The sequence below is a fragment of the Lytechinus variegatus genome, chromosome 10 (assembly GCF_018143015.1).
Source record: "Lytechinus variegatus isolate NC3 chromosome 10, Lvar_3.0, whole genome shotgun sequence".
Classification (NCBI taxonomy): Eukaryota; Metazoa; Echinodermata; class Echinoidea; order Temnopleuroida; family Toxopneustidae; genus Lytechinus; species Lytechinus variegatus.
In genome coordinates, this window is record NC_054749.1 from 28,558,746 (window position 1) to 28,578,387 (window position 19,642).

At 35.7% G+C, this 19,642-nt stretch overlaps 1 protein-coding gene across 2 annotated transcripts in view; it reads left to right on the forward strand.

The window, feature by feature from the left end:
- The window catches only part of LOC121422489 (katanin-interacting protein-like), an 80,365-nt gene that overhangs the window by 56,481 nt on the left and 4,242 nt on the right, over positions 1 to 19,642 (forward strand). For both annotated transcript variants that reach the window (XM_041617571.1, XM_041617573.1), the window contains 15 exons: positions 1,181 to 1,322; positions 1,939 to 2,136; positions 2,774 to 2,868; positions 3,120 to 3,162; positions 4,058 to 4,204; positions 6,777 to 6,981; positions 7,870 to 8,047; positions 9,345 to 9,510; positions 11,549 to 11,727; positions 14,036 to 14,100; positions 14,608 to 14,718; positions 15,686 to 15,825; positions 16,919 to 17,020; positions 18,478 to 18,638; positions 19,333 to 19,433. In XM_041617571.1, coding sequence (XP_041473505.1) covers positions 1,181 to 1,322; positions 1,939 to 2,136; positions 2,774 to 2,868; positions 3,120 to 3,162; positions 4,058 to 4,204; positions 6,777 to 6,981; positions 7,870 to 8,047; positions 9,345 to 9,510; positions 11,549 to 11,727; positions 14,036 to 14,100; positions 14,608 to 14,718; positions 15,686 to 15,825; positions 16,919 to 17,020; positions 18,478 to 18,638; positions 19,333 to 19,433 — 2,033 coding nt within the window. The remainder of the gene's footprint in view (positions 1 to 1,180; positions 1,323 to 1,938; positions 2,137 to 2,773; positions 2,869 to 3,119; positions 3,163 to 4,057; positions 4,205 to 6,776; positions 6,982 to 7,869; positions 8,048 to 9,344; positions 9,511 to 11,548; positions 11,728 to 14,035; positions 14,101 to 14,607; positions 14,719 to 15,685; positions 15,826 to 16,918; positions 17,021 to 18,477; positions 18,639 to 19,332; positions 19,434 to 19,642) is intronic.

Consider the following 19,642-nt stretch of genomic DNA (forward strand, 5'->3'; position numbering starts at 1 on the left):
TCATTCATTTTGTTCCCTCAGCCAAAATTGAAAACGGCACCATTTCATAAAGCTTGTCAGCACTGAAAAGTCTTTCTTTTGTAACTGTCAATGACCCATGCTTCTCAGTCGCTGGATTTATATAGTGCTTTTTGCCCAAGGATACAAACTGGTGCTGATATTACCCCGAATTTAGCTGCGCTGCCCATATAAGTGGTTAAGTTTCTTGCTGAATGAAAACATGCCATGGCTGAAAATATCCACCCATGTGCCTCAGATTGAAAGACAGGAGTCATAACCACTAGACCACAACCACAATGTCTTTAGGTGGTGGCGGGGATGTCTTGGTGTCATGGTTCAGTCACTTGACTCTTAAAACAAGGATTGAGGGTTCGAATCCCACCCAGGGCTAATATCCTTTGGCAAGGCACTTATCCATATTGTCACTCTCCACCCAGGTAGGATGTGAATGTCTATGTGATTAGATTGGCATGTGTACAACGATAAAGGGTGGCCTGGCCAAGATACTCCCCAGGGAGTGGAGATGGTGCACTATATGTGTGGAACAGTGATGGATCCTGTGACCGTGGTGATAATTACAATTAAAAGCACTTAGAAACCAACGTATGAAGCGCTATATAAATGCACTTTTATTATTGTTACTATTATTATATACCAGTTCACTCTATTGATAAGAGCTATATACCTGTTGCATTAATGGGCCATTCTTGGTCATGTGTGTGCCCAAAACTATGGCAAATTTTGACTTTCATTAGCTATAAATCAAAACAATTTTAGAGATTTAGTAATTCAAAGGTTATACATGTATAACATGTTTAGTCAGCTACACATGTATGGTTTGGAAATATTTTTGCTGTCTGCAATATGCAGATTCACCATCAGAGGTCAAAAGAAGTGGTTCATGTGTGTGACTTCACACATAAGCATGATTTTGAAAGTTAATTTCATCTTGAAATTTTGAATTTCAAAATGGAATCAAACTTTCAAAGTTATCACAATTAGTTATAAATCTCTAAAATTTTTATATTTATAACTAATTAAAGTCAAGATTTGTCATAAGTTCTGTCGCACATGTGACCAAGAATGGCCCCAATTTTATCCTTGAATACACTGCATCACCATGCACTAACACACTCTCACCGGTGCATTATTTGTTTTATTATTCTTTGTTTCTTGAAAGCGATGAGTTTGAGATCCCCATACTACCCTTCGGTCACTGCATGACGATAAACGTCAAGACGACCTGGGGTGACCGTCACTACATAGGTCTCAATGGAATAGAGATCTTTCAAAGCAATGGGGAACATGTTCAAGTCGCTAAGGTGAGAATCGTGAAAACCTGAAAGGTGTTGTTGTTGTTATTTTTAACAGTGATAGGCCATGAGGTCATTATTTCTTCTGAGGTTTGCATATTGTCTGTCATGCAAAACTTTTATTTTAAGGCCTTGACCACGGTGGTAGCATGTGGGTTTATGTGAATAGAGGAAAATCAATCAAGCATAGATGTCTTACACTGACAATTCTGTCAAAATGTGATGTATAATGGGAAAGTAAAGATTTTAATAGTTTTTTTTTCTTTGTAAAGTAGAGTTGGAATAACATGAATAACGTTGGCCTAAATATGTAGTCATACATTTGCCAAACTGTCAATCATTCGAAAAAGGCTTTGAATACCGGTATTGACCATTGACTACAGAATTCTACAATGAATTACTGAAAACAGTACATGTGCATATATTACTTGGTTCCAGTTTTAGGGAATAATTTCACTTTTCAATTGTGACTAGCATTTCTTGTTGTGAGAGAAAAGCTTTTGATTGTATTCTGAACAGTCCTTTGTATTTTTGTTGCAGTCATAAAAGATAAGGAGCAGATTGCACTGCGATAGGAAGAAATATTGTTTCATGTTTAATCATATCTTTTTCACCTTGTTTACAGATTACTGCAGAGCCCTGTGATCTCAATATGTTACCGGAACACACCAACGACCCAAGAGTGGTGTCAAATCTTATTGATGGTGTGAACTGCACCAGGGATGATATACACATGTGGCTTGCCCCTTTCACACCAGGCAGAATGCATCTCATCACCATGATCTTTGCCCATCCTGTCAAGGTCGCCATGATCAGGATTTGGGTGAGTTACGGGGAGCATTTCGTGAAGTGTCTTGACAGTGATTTCATTAGCTCTCAGCCAATCAGATGCAGGGATTTCAGGAACTTATAACAGTTATCAGTGGTCAGTGAAAAAATCACTGACAAACTGTTTCATGAAACTTCTAGTTTTCGTAACTTACACAAATGACGAATTTGTTGCTGCAGACACATCTGATACCATTTTTATCAATTTTTTCAATAACATTTATCTATGGAGAGTTTGTCATCTTGTATTCTTTTAATATTTTTTTCATATGGTAGATAATTTTTATTTTTAGATTAGATTATCATTGATGATATAAAATGATTATTATAAATTAATGGCATCAATATATAAGAACATTGCTTTTTAGATCAAGTATGTTTTTCTGCATTACTTTGAACTTTAAATTTTGAGTAAGTGAAGAACTAATTGATTTGGTAAGAATGATGATTCATAGCATTGTCACCGTGTTTCTCTTTAAAAACATTCGGACCTCTCCAAAAGGTTAGCGATATCTATGAGAAAATAGGAGTCTTGAGTGAAAGTTTAAAATACATGTGATTGTCATTTTGACAAAGACATGTGGCATTTTTTTAAAGATGATATTATTTCATTGTTGATTCATTATGATCAGAATTACAACAAGTCAAGAATTCATTCTTTCAGAGGAGCTAAGGATATAGAGATCTCATTGGATGACAAACACATCTTCAAAGGAGAAATTGCAAGGTGGGTGGTCTATGTATTCATGTTCTGTTATATTTTTTCAAGGTTTCCATTAAGAAGTACATGTATGTACCTAATAGTTGATTATTTAGATAATCACAGGGTCTTTGGATATGGTGTTCTTTTCTTCATTTTCTGTTTTGCTTTATGTGGTAAATACTTGCGTTTAGGTCATGATGAAAGCAATTTGAGCATGGCTTTATCCTGCAATATTTTTAATTGTCCTTTGTTTGAATTTTTTCCCTTTATTTCAGGGCTTCTGGAGCACTACAGGGAGACCCAAGCTCATTTGGCGATGTAAGTACGATCAAAGCTCATTTCTGTTTCCATAGTAAAGGAATTTCATGCCATTTCCAACACTCACTTCTTAAGGGGGGCAATATATATGTGTAACTCATAAAAGGGAGATGCTTCTCATGAAATGGAATCCCTCATGGATTATCTTGGCAAAAATAAAGTACAAGTGCCTCTTGCCTCTGCCCCCCCCCCCCCCCCCGGACTTGCTGGACTTGTGCCTTTTCAACACCAAGCCCCAACATGAAACCACCCTTTACAATCTTGATAGAATAGTGACTCTTTAAGGCGACTGCACACCTTACGACTGGTCTGCGACCCGATTTCAGAATGAAATGTAGTAGAATTTGATGCTAATATTGAGACTTGGAATATCTTACTGTATAAATAATTGTATGAATACCTATAATCAAATCTGTGAGTATGGTATCACCCTTCTTAGAATAAAAGCGAATTTAATATCTAGTCGTAATGATGTCATAGCAGTCGTACGATTGGCTACGATTTGAAACTAATTTGGCCTTTACTCCAAAATAAAGGCTTTCAAACTTTCAAAATGGTTATAATATTACTCTTCCAATTAATTTCATCCTCAAATAAAATGATATGTTCCAATCACATCTTCAGAAAATGAACAAAATGTGATTTGTTCCAAAATCGGATCGCGAACAGTCGTAAGGTGTGCGATGACCTTTACATGTATATTCTGATTGCCTTCTTGATAGTAAGACCATTCTATGTACTGAAGATGAAGATATCTTAGAATTTGCCCCTTATCTATATATTCCCCCCCCCCCCAAGTCTCCACTTGACCAACACCAAGCCCCTCCATGAAATCACCCCTTTATGGCCTTGATAGGATGTAAATTCTGTATTCTCTGATTGACCTTCTTGATAGACCATCTTATTCACTGAAGATGAAGAGATCTTGGAACTGATTTCTAAGAACGATGAGGTGTACGTCGCAGCTGAGGATTGGTTTAGTTCCAGCATGGATGAAGACGCAGCCCCGCCCACTAGACCACGCACAGCTGATATGAGTGACGTGAGAAAGCCTACATTCAAATATTTTTACTTTAACAAATTTGTCGTACAGATTAGTAAGTCCGATACAAATGAAGGAATAAAATCTAGTCATTTAAATTACAGTATACCCATACTAATATTTATTAAATGCATATACTTGTGCCGTGTGTATCCAAAAATCTTTCTTACTGGTAACACTGTCCATATACAAGTTAGAGACCTTTATTATAATTTTATTCTTATTGATATCCAACATCAATACCAGATATGTATTATGCTCATTTCTTATTGTAGGACAGCTAAACCATCATTTATTCATACCATCTTGTCATTATTTATGTACTGTTTGTCAATAATTAAAATATATTTGATGTATTTGATCATGTGTTGAAAATACACATTTAGATTGACATATTATTAGAACATTTTGGTACAATAGCACATAAGAACAATTGTGTTTTATCTTTGATATTCAAGGGTTGTTTATATTTCATATCATCTTGATGATGTCAAGACATTTATGTATTAAATATGAAAATATGCTTATTACAATTTTGTGAAAAGGAATTTTTCAAAAGTGCAGTTTGGGGCCTGAAAATTATATGGGGCTACAGCCTTGTGATCCAAAATAGTATGATAATTCATTTTTAATGCTCATCTTTGCAATTTTCTGGGTAAGAATCTTCCAAAACGTGGAGTTTGGGGTCTGGAGAGTATTTTTGAGGTAAGGTTTAATGATACAAATGGGTGTGTTGCATTAGACAAGCTATGAATTGTTTCACAAATCTGTTTGTAAAGCTATGCACAACGAGCATCTGAAATACATGTATGGCAAGCTAAATGTGTATGTCTCTTGTGCTATTCAGAAGTTGCAAGGCAGATATTGATTACAATTTTTACTGTAAAAAATACATTTTTAGTCCAAATTATATTTTTGCCTTTATATGATTCAAATCATTTGAAATACAGTGTACATACAAAATTTGTTAAAAGTATACCCTGAAAATAGTTCGGACTTGCTTTATATTTTGTTTGTAAAATCATTCATAACTTTACAGTTTAAAGGGGAAGTTTACCCTGACAAACCTTTTTTTTGTAAAAATATCAGAAAAAAATAATTTGAAATATTGATTAAAGTTTGAGGAAAATCCATAAAAGTTTGAGAAAGTTATTTGAATTTCATGTTTTATATTATGTAGAATAAAATGCACGAATTTCATTTTTTGTGATAACTTATATTTTAATTTCTTTTTAGGAGTGGGTGTGAAATCATTAATGTCTTGATAAACTGAATGTACAATAAAAACCATTTTCAGTTTTCTTAGAAAATGACATTTCATTGATTTTTTTTACTATACATGTATGATATGCAGGAATGCTGCTTGCATAGGACATCACAAATCAAATGATTAAAATTCTAATAACTTTTTTATTCTTTGTTGGTTTTTCCTCAAACCTTCGGCAATTTGCAATATTTTTATTATTTTTTCTACTATTTTTACAATAAATTTTTTTTCAGGGTGAACTTCCTCTTTAATGAAACAGCCTCCAGGGGTCCAAAACACAAAACTTAGCAATGATCATAGGAACATTTTTCTACGATTGTTTCCATTGACTACAATGTACAATAAAATTTCGTGAAAATCAAGCGTGCAATCAATCGCTGTAAAAACCTTTGTGTTACGGGACCCAGGTGTGATTGTGAGTTTATACTGCAGTGTGCAGAGTATGTTGAGGCAAGAAATAGTGTTTCTTAATGTATTTTTTGTGTTATGAAGTGCTGAGTGTCATCCAATTTACATGATATTATGGTTTGAGAGTGAATATACTCTTTTAAGGAAAATTTAAAATCAGTCTGTATAAATGGACCTTTGATATTCATGATAGTCATCAATTTTTTAACAATTAACAGATCAGGTACCCGGTGCAGAAAAGTTGCAAGTTGGAAATAATCACTTTTGATTGGTTTAATATCAAGTTGGGATTGATGTCTGGAGCTTAATAGTTTGATTGCAGTTATTTATGCAATGGCCCCCCCCCACAATACACAAACCATGTGACTTTGGCTCTAAACTTGACCTTGTTTTAACTCAAATAGATTTTTGTGGTGCTAAACGGAGAGTTTAGCAGGGTACCTGGAACTGAATGTGGAGTTTTCTTGAAGTGTTAATTTTCTTATCGATTGATATTTTTAAAATAAAAAATGGGAGATTTTGTTATTTCCCTACCAGGGGCCCTTATTATCATAATTCTATTGGTCTAAAGTAATAACAGCTGAGTATCTACCATAAGTGCAGAATGTTATTTATTTTTATTTTTTGTATGAATTGTTTTTCACCAAATTATTGCAGGTTTTCTGGAAGATACTGAGTCTTTTCAAAATCAATTATTATGCATGAATATGTTGCAAGAAAACTTCAAAGGTTTTTTCTATCAAATTATGTGTTTTTAGCCTTCAGAGTATTAGGAGTTATTTGAAATAATTGGCATCCCCAATCTATCACTTGTATGAAACACCCTGTATGATTTCTGTAATAGAAATCATCATATCCTACTATCTACATGTACATCTTTTTTCTTTTCAATCGTAGGAGCGACCAATGACCACTGCCCGACAGAATCGAGCTCGTCCTTCAAAGTCAGAATCAATAGTAGAGACCGGTCAAGCCAGAGGAAATTCACCCCCTCCCAGGTCACATGATACCAGTAGTGACAGCACCCTCTACGCCAGAGCCAATCCTGCAACAACATCCTCCTGGATAACGCAACCACAAAATACTGTGTTCAGAGGCAGACGTAAGATTATGATAATAAATGATTCTTTTTGAAGGGTGAACTTCCCGTTTCTTTTACAGAATGTTTAGAGCTCTTTATAGTCTGCAGGGTTCAGACCCTGATTGAAACTTTGATCAGCAGATGGGTCTTCTCACATAAGACTAACACAAATACAATTTGCTGTTTAGAGGGGCCTTCTATACCCAAGTCATTGGCAGGGAAGGACCTTAGGCTGCATATTTAGACCAATTTCTTTGTAGGGTTTGCACAGCGGACTAGGCTCTGCATGGAACAAAGAAGAGAAACGTGTAATAGTAGGGCAATTCCATAAAATATGTACGTCCGACCCCTACATGTGGGACCATCATGAAATTTTTTGTCTCTGATTTTTTGTTTTTTTGACAGTTTGTAATGTTCTGTCATTGACCACAACTTGGTCAGTTTATGAAGTGAAGAAAGATTTGAGAACAATAGGGGTCGAACCTACAAAAGATTGATCATTTTATGGAATTGCCTAGTAGCAACGAGTAGTTTTACTATAATGTAATTTTATCATTAATAGGAATGATATATGTATTATGCACATAATTTCGAGCATTGTATCATATCTATTTGTAGCAGCCTATCATGAAAATGCAGGATAATTTATGACAACTAAATTGAGCCATGCCCAGGTTTCAAATTCGTCCAAGACCATGACCTCTGTTGCCCTCATTAATAGCCTTGATGCCCTTCAAGATATTTGTAGACAAGTTACATGCAAGGCCAAAATAGGCTGCCTTTTTTGCCAAAGGCCTTGGTGCCCTGTGTTAAGCTGTTAAGCTCTGCCATTTGTATGCATACACACAGCAAGAGTTCTTGAAATCATTGATGTATGAACTCTTACAAACATGTACTTTGATTGAATAGATATGAAGCTGAATTTCACATTGACCTGGGGTGATATCTACTACCTCGGCCTGACCGGTCTTGAGATCATGGACATAGAGGGCGACGCAATCCCAATAACGATGGATATGATTGATGCTTGCCCGAGGGATCTGAATGAATTACCAGATTATGGAACAGATGATAGAACTTTGGATAAGTAAGATTTTATTTATTACATCTCAGGGATTTTAAAGTTTTGCTTGGGTTTTATTTCCTGAAGGATAGTCATTTCATTTCTATTTTGTTAAATTTTATTTTGTTTCAATTTATTTCTGGATACTTAACTTTTTTTTTCTCTCCATTTATGTTTCTGTCTAAAGTGAAATAAAAAAATTCCCTCTTAATCCCAATGCTATATACATTTTTTGTTAAATGTCTTTTGATTCTTCTTATTTGTAATTCATGTTCATTTCAGTTTGTACTGCTAGACATGTTGTTTTCAACGAAATCCATTTATCTTTCTTCATCTATCTATTTTATTGAAACACCTTTGCATCATGTGGAAAAAAAGATATATAAGTGAAAAGGATTGACTGATTCTTTTTTTTTCGCCCCCCCCCCTGGGGGTTCATTCAAATGTATACTATTGTGATGGGTTCATGCCAGTGGCAGTCTTGTAATCTAGCTCGCCACACTTGTAGGGAAACTAGCCAAACAACCAGATCTCTTGAAATTTGATATGCAACCAACAATTTGCACGTAAATAAAACAAGAGTCCATTATTCATGATGACAAGTGACTCTGCTTCTTGGTGGTTTATTGTACAATCAACGATCTCCAAAATATTCACATGCACTGGCATCTGAACATAAAAGGCAGCTCACGACATCGTCCTCTCACAATGCCATGATAGAACCAACAGCCATGCTGAATGGATGGACAAACTTGCCATGCTCTTCGCATGGATGCATGTTAGCAATAATGCCAATCACATGGAATAATTAATTTGTTGGGTGATATATAAAGACAAGAAGTAAAATACTCATTTTGTCTCCAACGATGCCACGAGGGTAACATGCAGCCGCTTTGTGAAGTAGAGCTCGGCTGCTATGAGAAATTCACAGGCAGACTGGGCGAGATTCGAACCCACGACCTCTTGATTACCATCCAGTGTCATAACCGCTAGACCACCAGAGTGCCCTTAGTGATCTGGGTTCAAACTATCCCGTAGATTGGATAGCAAATCAAAGGGAAAAATTTAATTTATTGGGGGATAATGACAAGAAATACGATATTCATTTTGTCTCCAACGATACCACAATGGTCAACACATGCTACTGCTACTTCGCACAACAGAATTTTGTTTTACCCTTGAGGTATGGTTGAAGACAATAATGACAATATTGTTGAATCTTTATTTTTCATTTGACCAATCACAATATACAAAAAATATACAAAAAATCACAAATACAATGCATCAAGTAATATATGTGTTTCTTTGATTTTTCTATCAGACTCCTGGATGGGACGAATGTAACCTCTTCAGACGAGCACATGTGGATGATTCCATTTACTGAGGGGGCGGAACATCTAGTAACCATCGACTTTGGGAGGGAGGTTCAAATGACAGGGCTTAGGATATGGAACTATAACAAATCACCAGAAGACACCTACAGAGGGGTAAGATTCATTTTATAAGATATATTTTTTGTGGAGCGTTTTGGCCCAGTGGATTAGTGTTCTGACTTTGAAACAGAGGGTCGTGGGTTCGAATCCCAGCCATGGCGTAATTTCCTTCAGCAAGAAACTCATCCACATGGTGCTGCACTCAACCCAGGTGAGGTGAATGGGTGCCCGGCAGGGAGAAATTCCTTGAATGCTTGAGCGCCTAGGCAGCTCAGCTAAAGCTGGGGTAATAATAATAGCAGGGCCCGCTGGTAGAACAGTTTTCGAAACTAAAGTGGCTACCGTGGGTAAATATGCCTATATTATAATTATTATCATAAAGGTGTTTGCTTATTATTTAGTGATTTAGAGTAAAATGCTTGTTTTACAGAGGGGGTAGACCATCTTGTAACCACTTACTTTGGGAGAGAGAGGTTCAGATATCAGGACTTGATATACCTGAATGGAACTATAATAAGTCAGTAGGAGATTTCTGTAGACTGATACGGTTCATTGTATAAAGCCATCACTACCCAGGACCAAAATCCAGTTGAAACCAATTAGAGCAAAACCAATTGAAACCAGTTGGCCAACTGGTTTCAATAGGGAAATTGGAACAACTGGTTCCAATTGAAAACCAGTTGCCAACTGGTTCCAGTTAAAACCAATTGGGCAACTGGAACCAGTTGGCTATTGGTTTCAATTGGTTTTCAATTGGTTCCAGTTGTTCCAATTTCCCTATTAAAACCAGTTGAATCCAATTGGAGGCAACTGGTTTCAATTGGTTCCAGTTGAAACCAATTGGAGGCAACTGGTTTTCAACTGGAACCAGTTGAAACCAATTGGTTTCCAACTGGATCCAATTGGAACTTCCAGTTGGAATGAACTTAATTAGTTACAAATTAATTAGCATTTGCACTAACTATTGCTCATGCCAACACAGAAGCAGTGTTATTTGTCTATTAATACCAATGTAAAGGGCATTGATAAAATACAGACTTTCATAGGTATATATTCATATTGGAGTTCTTCAAATATATGTATTATTATTTGATGTAATTTGGTAACAGTTAGTGGTGTACTAATTATCTTTGAATCTGTTTTAATTATAATCTATAATATTTATGAACATGGTTTTCACTGCTAAGTATTGGAAACACTTATCTGAAAAAAGTGTGGAACTTCAAATTGAAAAAAAAATAAATAGATACATTGTAAATTGTGATGAATCTCATAAAACATTAATCTGTGCACACTGGCAGAAAATATGCAAATTAACTGGTTTCAATTGGATCCAGTTGGGTAACTGGAAAATTTCCAATTGGAAACCAATTGGAAATCATTTCCAGTTACCCAACTGGATCCAGTTAGGATTTCCAGTTACCCAACTGGTTCCAATTAGAATTCAGTTACCCATCTTTCCAGTTAGAAGTCATCTCCAGTTACCCAACTGGTTCCAGTTAGAAATCATTTCCAGTTGGAAGTCATTTCCAGTTACCCAACTGGTTCCAGTTAGGATTTCCAGTTACCCAACTGGTTCCAGTTAGAAATCATTTCCAGTTGGAATTAAGTCATTTCCAGTTACCCAACTGGTTCCAGTTAGGATTTCCAGTTGCCCAACTGGTTCCAGTTAGGATTTCCAGTTACCTAACTGGTTCCAGTTAGAAATCATTTCCAGTTGGAAGTCATTTCCAGTTACCCAACTGGTTCCAGTTAGGATTTCCAGTTGCCCAACTGGTTCCAGTTAGGATTTCCAGTTACCCAACTGGTTCCAGTTAGAAATCATTTCCAGTTGGAAGTCATATCCATTTACCCAACTGGTTCCAGTTAGGATTTCCAGTTGCCCAACTGGTTCCAGTTAGGATTTCCAGTTGCCCAACTGGTTTCAATTGGTTTCAACTGGAAATTGTTAAATTCCAGTTAAAACCAATTGAAACCAGTTGGAAATCCAACTGGTTTCAATTGGATTTTGGTCCTGGGTAGAGTAAAAGATTAGATTTACGGAGGAGGCATATATGGATTTTCATGTGTATGTTTCCATTTTCCCACGTAGGCAAAGATCGTCCATGTCTGGATAGATGGGCAGGAGGTCTCACCCAGTCAGGGTTATCTAATCCGCAAGGGCCCTGGAAAGTGTTACTTTGATTTTGCTCAAGACATCAGCTTCGTCAGCCGGACAAACTGGCAGGCCTCCGTTGGACGACAGCAGAGGGTGGTTCCGGATTCTCTCAGGTGATTCTTTCAGCCAGATACACGATCAGTCACGATGAATCCATCATGCTGTTCCAATGACATGTGCTGGTCTGAAAGATCTGCACACCACTCTTAACCCTTTGAACCCTAAATTATTAGGGGCGGTGGTGACCTTGACCCTGAATTATTTGCACATATTGACCAAATTCATAAATTCCCATGATACGAGACTCAGTGGCATCTTCCCCCCGCTAGTACCCGGACCGAGCCGACTGGAGTTGTTTACCTTCCCGTAGACCTAGTCTACAAACAGAAATATCAACTTTAGTGTCTGTTTTTGGCTCAAAATCACTGTTTTTACCAAAGTCAGATATATCAGATACTTCCCCATAGTAAGCACGTGACTCGCTGTGTATTACACAGTGTGTTACCGCACATACGACACGAGCAACCACAAAAAAGTGGCATATTTTGGCCATTTTTTATGCCGAAGCCTTCCGAAACCATTGCCGCCCTTGTCTGAAATTATCGACCAAATATTCCTACACATTTTGCTATGTACATGTACTAGAGAGATGACGTCATTGTAAAAGATCACCTGACATTTGAAGTCCCATGGCTGTAGGCCGACCGGCCTATCGGGTATTTGCGCGTTCACTGGTAGGCCGGTATTCCGGCCCATCGGGTTCAAAGGGTTAAAGATAAATGCCAGTTGTGGTAACGATCTCAAAATGAATTTTTACAGAATCCAATATAATGACCACCAAATTGTCTGTTTGTATGAATAAAAAATATGTGCCAAAGGATTCTGGAAGAAATAGTTTTATTGCCGAGAAATAAGCAAAATAAGGGCAGATTCGGGCACTTCCGTTTGGTCTTTATTCCAGCAATAATAATATACACTGTCCCACGTGTGCCAATCTGTGTTGGCGATCTTAAGTGTGATCGTTTTTCAGCTTAGATTTTTTTATTTCACAAAGTTCAGTTTATGTGACTGTACCAGATCTAGATCCACGATGATATAGTAATACTTAACCTTGGTTTTACAGACTTTCTCATGAAATCAGTGATTTACTGCAACTACTTTCATTTAGCTTTAATGTGATAAACCTGCTTCAGCGGGTTCCATGACATTTGCTCCAGCAACAATTGCTCTGAAGGAAAATCTGCTCGTCAAGCCAAACATAAAACCTAACTCCCAAATCTAAATAAACCGTAATTCTAATCTTCACATTATTCCGAACCACAAACTCTATTACCATCCTAACTCTTACCTTATGCCCTCTGAGGTATGAAGACGGGAGCAAATGTTGCAGGAATATTATGTTGTGTCACCCATCAGCGACCACCTGTATTGAAGAACCACTGGCTGTAATGACCATGAAACTTTGTTTTCTTTGTAGAGACCACCCCCTGCCCATTGAAACATTTATTAAAGGAACTTGTCCATTAAGATTGTTTACTTGTTTGCTTCAGGTGGTCTTTGTATACAGGTTTACCTTACAACCCTAAGTCAAACCCTAACCCTAATCCTCACTTTATTCTAAACCACACACCCCTTAACCCATTGAATACTGAATTCTGAGATTTATAGGCTTTGTAAAGGGACTATCCGGTTCCAGTATGCAATGGGTTATCAAACCTTACCCTTTGTTTTTCAGAGTCTTCCTGAGGTCAAAATAGCCCTCATTAATCAAAAGTAAAAGAAAAATAAAAAATAGCCCCTTTACAAAATACTTATCTACTTCAACACAGGTTTATGCATCTTTTGGATTGGTCAGTCATCATGATTTAAATACCATGAATTTGGCTCCTTATAGTCGCTTGTCTTGATGTGATGTAACTTGCAAGAAGATCACTTTTCTGGTCTTCCTGTAGAGGAATATGTGTTTTATTATGATTTGTTTTGTTTCATTTCCTGGAAAACAAAATAGCAAAGATCTATACGGGTATTTTCACGGTAAATGATGTTACACGGCACAATTTTACACACTTTTCATCGTGTAAAATTAAAAGCAAAATCCTATCATTTGTTGTTTTAGAGATAATCATACACACAATAAAAGGTGTGTAAAGTTGTGCCGTGTAACGTCAGTAACCGTGAAAATGCCCATACAATGCCAATAATCAATACCAAAGGTAATCACAATGATCAATGCAGTAGTAAATACAATTTTGAAAATAAGAGTAACTATATGCAGAATCCTTGAATCCTAAGTGAGGCACAAAAACAATTCACTATTCATGTACACTCTTATTTGCGTAATGAAACAAATGACAGTTTTCATTTTTTTTTTTTTATTTAATAGTATTGACGTGCTACATGTATATATTTCTCTCTTCTCAGGCAAAGCCAAGTTGCTTTAGAGGTCCCCAGCCAGGAGTATATTCCTATGCATATGCCATGTGGATGTATCCTTTATCAATGGGGGGGGGCTTTGAGAGGCACTATAAATCAAATTTATTGGAACATTTGAAGACCTTTGCTTCTCAAATTCTTGGAACAAATGACCTAGATTTTATAGAGAAGATCACATCTTTTTTTTTCTTTTTTTTAGGGGGGGGTTGTCAATACTTTTCTGTACAATATACCCCCCATCCTGGATCCGCCACTGATCTTAATGGCTTGATTTAGGCAGATTTAAGTGTATTCAATAAGACTTTGCATAATCACTTCATTTATAATAAATATGATCAGATAAATTCATTCCATTTTATTCACTTCAGTGCTCAAAACATGAGGCAAAGTAATAAAAAAAGAGTGAATAAATGATGAATGCACTCTTTTCCCAGTTTCTTATTTGAAGTAAATTCAAACCGTGAGTAATTGCTTATGGGTTTGTAATTTTTTTAAATTTTGAATTTTTTATATGTTGCTCATTGTAATATTTTGATGTCCTTAACCTGTTGTGCTAACAGTTGTATTCCAGTTACAGCTCTTATCAACCTACGGGGATCTCTACTATGTGGGACTGAACGGTTTAGAGTTCTATGATGCACAGGGAGAGAAGATGGAACTCACTGAATCAAGTATCCTTCAAGTTTACCTTCAAAATAAGATTCACCTTGTGTCACTTCAACTGATTAGAAGAGAAATGTTGAGGGTGGTACACAAATGAGATATCTAATGTAATTTATTGCTGGTTCCATGTGAAATAATAATAATGAAGCTCCCAAATGCATGTGAGCCAGTTTTGTTTTGAAAGTACCAAATCTATTCCTTTTCTTATATTCAAAATGGGTGAAACGTGCAGTATTGTTTTACGCCATAACTTGATTTTGCAAACCACAAGAAAAGTATCCAAATTTTCAGAGATGCTATGGTGTATTTGATGTACGTAGATGTATTGTGGTATATTAGAAATGAAAATCTACCCCAGTCTTTGAATTAGCAATACAAAAATAGAATTTAAGTTGAAATATACTTTTATGTTCAAGGTGACAAATATTTGCATGCACTCAAACCCCAAGACCTGCAAATAGGGCACCCCATATGAGTAGAGGTAATGATTGTACAAAAAAATGGATAGGGGCACGAATTTGAGAACTGGAAGTGGAGATGACTAAAGAGAATTGAAAAAGTAGAAGAAAAGATAGGAAGAAATTGATAACATGAATAAGAAAAGTAGAGATTTAAAAAGAAAGAATAAAATGGAGGAGCAGAAAAGATTATTGGAATAATCCCCAGGGAGTGGAGGATGTGCACACATTTAGTGCGGGAATAACTGATTGAATCCGATGACCGGGGTAGTAATATATCTGTAAAGTGCTTAGAATGTCTTTCCGATGTATTAAGCACTATATAAAAGCGGATTTATATTATCATTAAAGGTCACTTATCACCAGTGGCCACTTATTCTGTTTTCCTCGGGTGAGTATGAGTGTATCTACATCTCAGCAACAAAACATCAAATCACATCCTTGTCATGTTTTAAGATGTGCCAAAATTTACAATATGTTAAATTCTCTGATCTTGACCCTTGACTTTCGTAATCAGACATTGCTGCTTACCCTCCCAGTATAAATGTATTAGAGGGTGTGTCAGACGATACAAGGACCCCTGAGAAGCTTATTGATGGGGTCAATGATACAATGGACGGAGGTCATATCTGGCTTGCCCCTATTCTACCGTCTGTTGTAAGTAACATCTCCATGTATTCATTTTCTACTTATTCCATTTTTACAATTTATTTTGTACTTACCTAGCTATTCTAATATCCTGACCACATATGCAATTGACTAGTACTGTCACTGCCTTATCCCACAAAAAGTTGATTTGAATAAAAAGAGAAAAATCAAACAAGCATAACACTGAAAATTTCATCAAAAATCGCATGTAAGATAAGAAAGTTATGACATTTTTAAGTTTTCCTTTATTTCACAAAACAGTTTATGCACATCCTGGTCGGTATGGAAATTAGGGGACTGATGACATCACCCACTCAATATTTCTTTGTATTTTATTACATGAAATATTTCCATTTTCTCTTTATTTTCATGAGAAACAAGGTTTCATTCCTCCATGAACCTGTGGAATAACCATTGTTTGAACATATCGTGGTCCAACCAAGAGGGACCTTATTGTCAAATTTGTGAAAATTGAAATATTGTATAATTCAAACAAAATACAAAAGAAATAGTGAGTGGGTGACATCATCGGCTCTCTCATTTGCATATCACTGAGTTGTGCATATCACTGTTTTGTGAAAAATATGCGAAACTTCAAAATTTTTCTAACTTTCTTATTCTACATCCGATTTTGATGAAATTTTCAGTGTTATGCTTGTTTAATTTATCTCTATTTATTCAAATCAACATTTTTCTGGGGTGGACTTGACCTTTGATATTTTATCTCCTATGCCGACCAGGCATGGTATCTCAAAGCTTTTTCTAAAACTTGGAAAAGGCACTATTAAGATATAATTTTCTTTATTATTGATTTAAAATATTCTTATAACAAAATAATACATCAGTTGAAAAAAGAAATGACCAGGATCAAATTAAAATTTATTAGCTGTCTACCCAGTGTATCAGTTGTTAGCCAAGAAAGAGGAGAGGAAACCATATCACTGTAAGCTGATCAATTTCAACAAGTCATTCGGTACTGTGAAGCTTAAGATCTGCTTCGTCAATGAATATATAATTGAAAAATATATATTTTGGATGTCTTATTGTGGGATTTAAGCTAAGAAGTCACATGTACGAAGTCAGTATATATTTTTTTCCTTAGATCAACCGAGTATATGTGATATTTGATGAGCCTGCTACTGTGTCTATGATCAAACTATGGAATTATAGCAAGACCCCCGCAAGAGGGGTCAAAGATTTTGGGGTGAGTTCATAGTTGTTTTCCAGCTTATATATGTAATATATCTTTGAGGTTTATTTAAGTATTGACCACACTATCAGTAAGAAAGTTACATATTTACAATTATTATTGTTTATGGTATCATTTGTAATACAAAACTTGATTATATTTATATATGCATTAAGTCATTTCCAGTCATAGTAGACTTCGTAAAGCATAAAAGGAATTTCTCTTATTTTTGTAAATTGTAATTTTAATTAGTTAAAGAATAACATTGGTCAATAAAAATTTGATTAGAGTGTTACTTAATGGTAAAAGAAAGTTGCAACAAAAAAAATCATGAGAAATGCTTTTAAATCAAGGTTACTTGTCACCATATGTATCTCTCGATCTGGTACATTAATGTAAACTTATTTTTGTGAAATCATGAAATTGTAGCTCAAAACCTGATGATGATCACTAACACAGAAAAGCATATGTGAGACAGTGTATTATAAACATTGAATGGGAAAATGCCCAATATTTGATGGAATTACATTCTTATTTTACTTATATCTCATCAGTAACACATTTTCTTCAAGAGCCATTTGGCATATATTTTTTATTTAAACATACCAACACTTGGATAGTAATTTGATTGAATTCTGTTTCAATTAATTTTGAGATCGTTACCACAACAGGTATTCATCTTCAAATTTTCAGAGATTTATGTATGTGTGGATTGATAAATCAATATGGTCTTTGTTAATCCCCTCCACATTTTGAATTTCTTCTGTATTTGTTTAATATTTTGTAACCGTTTATATAATTTGATGTATTGACTGTATTGATGGTTGTTTGTATTTTTAACTCGATTTGTGGTAATAGATTTGAATTTAAATTTGAATAAAAAAATGATGCTGTTAGATATAAGAATAGCTCAGATTCATAAGTATTACATCCACTCTAAGTGAAAAAATGATGTAGGAACCTACATGTATCTTCAAATTGAAAACTAAACTTGTTTTGAAAGAAACCATTAGAAAAAGCACTTTTCAAAGGAACAAAGATGGATGATGTAGTCTTTTTTTAACCAAGCTCTATATGTCATCTGGACATTGCAATATTATCGCTCATTCTTTTGTTCCTTTCTTTCCACATTTTCCTTTTTGATACTCCCCGTTTTCCCCTTTTTAATTTTTATTTATCCCTCTACTTCTTCTTGGATATCCCCCTTTCATCTCACCTTTTCTTTCTTGCTCTCTTTCTCACCATTCCCCCTCATCTCTCTTCTCTCCTTGCCTCCCTTTGACTGTCTGTCTTCTGCTCTTCTTTCTCTCTTCATCTCATCCTACCCCTCCCCCCTTTCTCCCATGCTCCCCTCTCTCCTCCCCTCTACCCTGTCTCTCCATTCCCACCCACTCTCTACATCTCTCCCTTCCTAACTCCTCTCCCTACCCATCATCCATTCATTCCTCCCTTCCCTCCATCCTCCACTACAGTTGTTGGTAGATGACCTTCTTGTATACCAAGGTATCTTAGGTCAGGTGACCTCAGCAGCGAGAGGTATCTTACCCAGTATGGATGTACCTATCCCATACCACACCATTCTATTCGCTGACAATGCAGAGCTCAGGAGAAGGGAACGACACACCATTCTCCAGTAAATTTTTTCTATCTTTTTTATTTGTCTCTTTGTTTGTCACAATTTTTACCAAAGAACACTTGACCAACATCAATCCAAAATAATGTTATAATTTGAAAATAAAAGCTTGCATACACTTTTAAGAGGATTATGTGTGTGAATCTGGATAGTTTTCTTAACCACATTTATTATATTGTTTTGTGTAGAGCAATTTGCTTTATTGGGATATTGTCTATGATCTCTATCATGACCCTTTGAAAGGATTTTATGCTGTCAGTGCTATGGTTTCTAAATTACTGATAATGCATGCAACTTTGCTGCCTTAACCGTATAATGAAGTCAGCTATTAATCAATATAACAGAAATCATATTTGAATATTTTATTTTCAAGGTTTCACAAAATGTGCTAATACAACTTGATTATAGAAAATATATTCATGTTTGATATATATTTTTATATATGATTATGTAATGAAAGTGACAGTTACCAGACATTTTTGCATCATTAAATGATAATATTCAAATAATATGAAAAGTTTAATGGTATATTGTTTCTGTATAGCACTTGATACATCATAACACCGTATCTAAGGGCTTTACAGATCTATTGACAAAGGACATACAAGAACATGTATCTTCTGCTTTATCCTTTGTCTGGTGAGCATAAAGATGGCTATTATTGTTGTCTCTTCCTTTCTATTTTGCTATTAAGAAACCAGCAGCAGGAGCAAGATGTTCAGATGACCGATGATCATCAGGTGGTAGCTCACTTCAAAAATCCTAAGAAATCCTCAAACAAAACAGTGGATCAAGGTGAGCATACAAATTTGCCAACTGTCCTGGTTTTATCAGGATCGTCCTGATTTTCAAAGTTTAAAAAAAAGTACCATGGTTCTAGATTGTTTGCCTTAACTGCACCTTCACGTTGGATTGCTTTACCACTGTACATCACAACCAAGGCAACAGTTTAATCATTCAAAAAAAAGCACTCAAATGTCAACTCTTCACCATGAAATAAACCT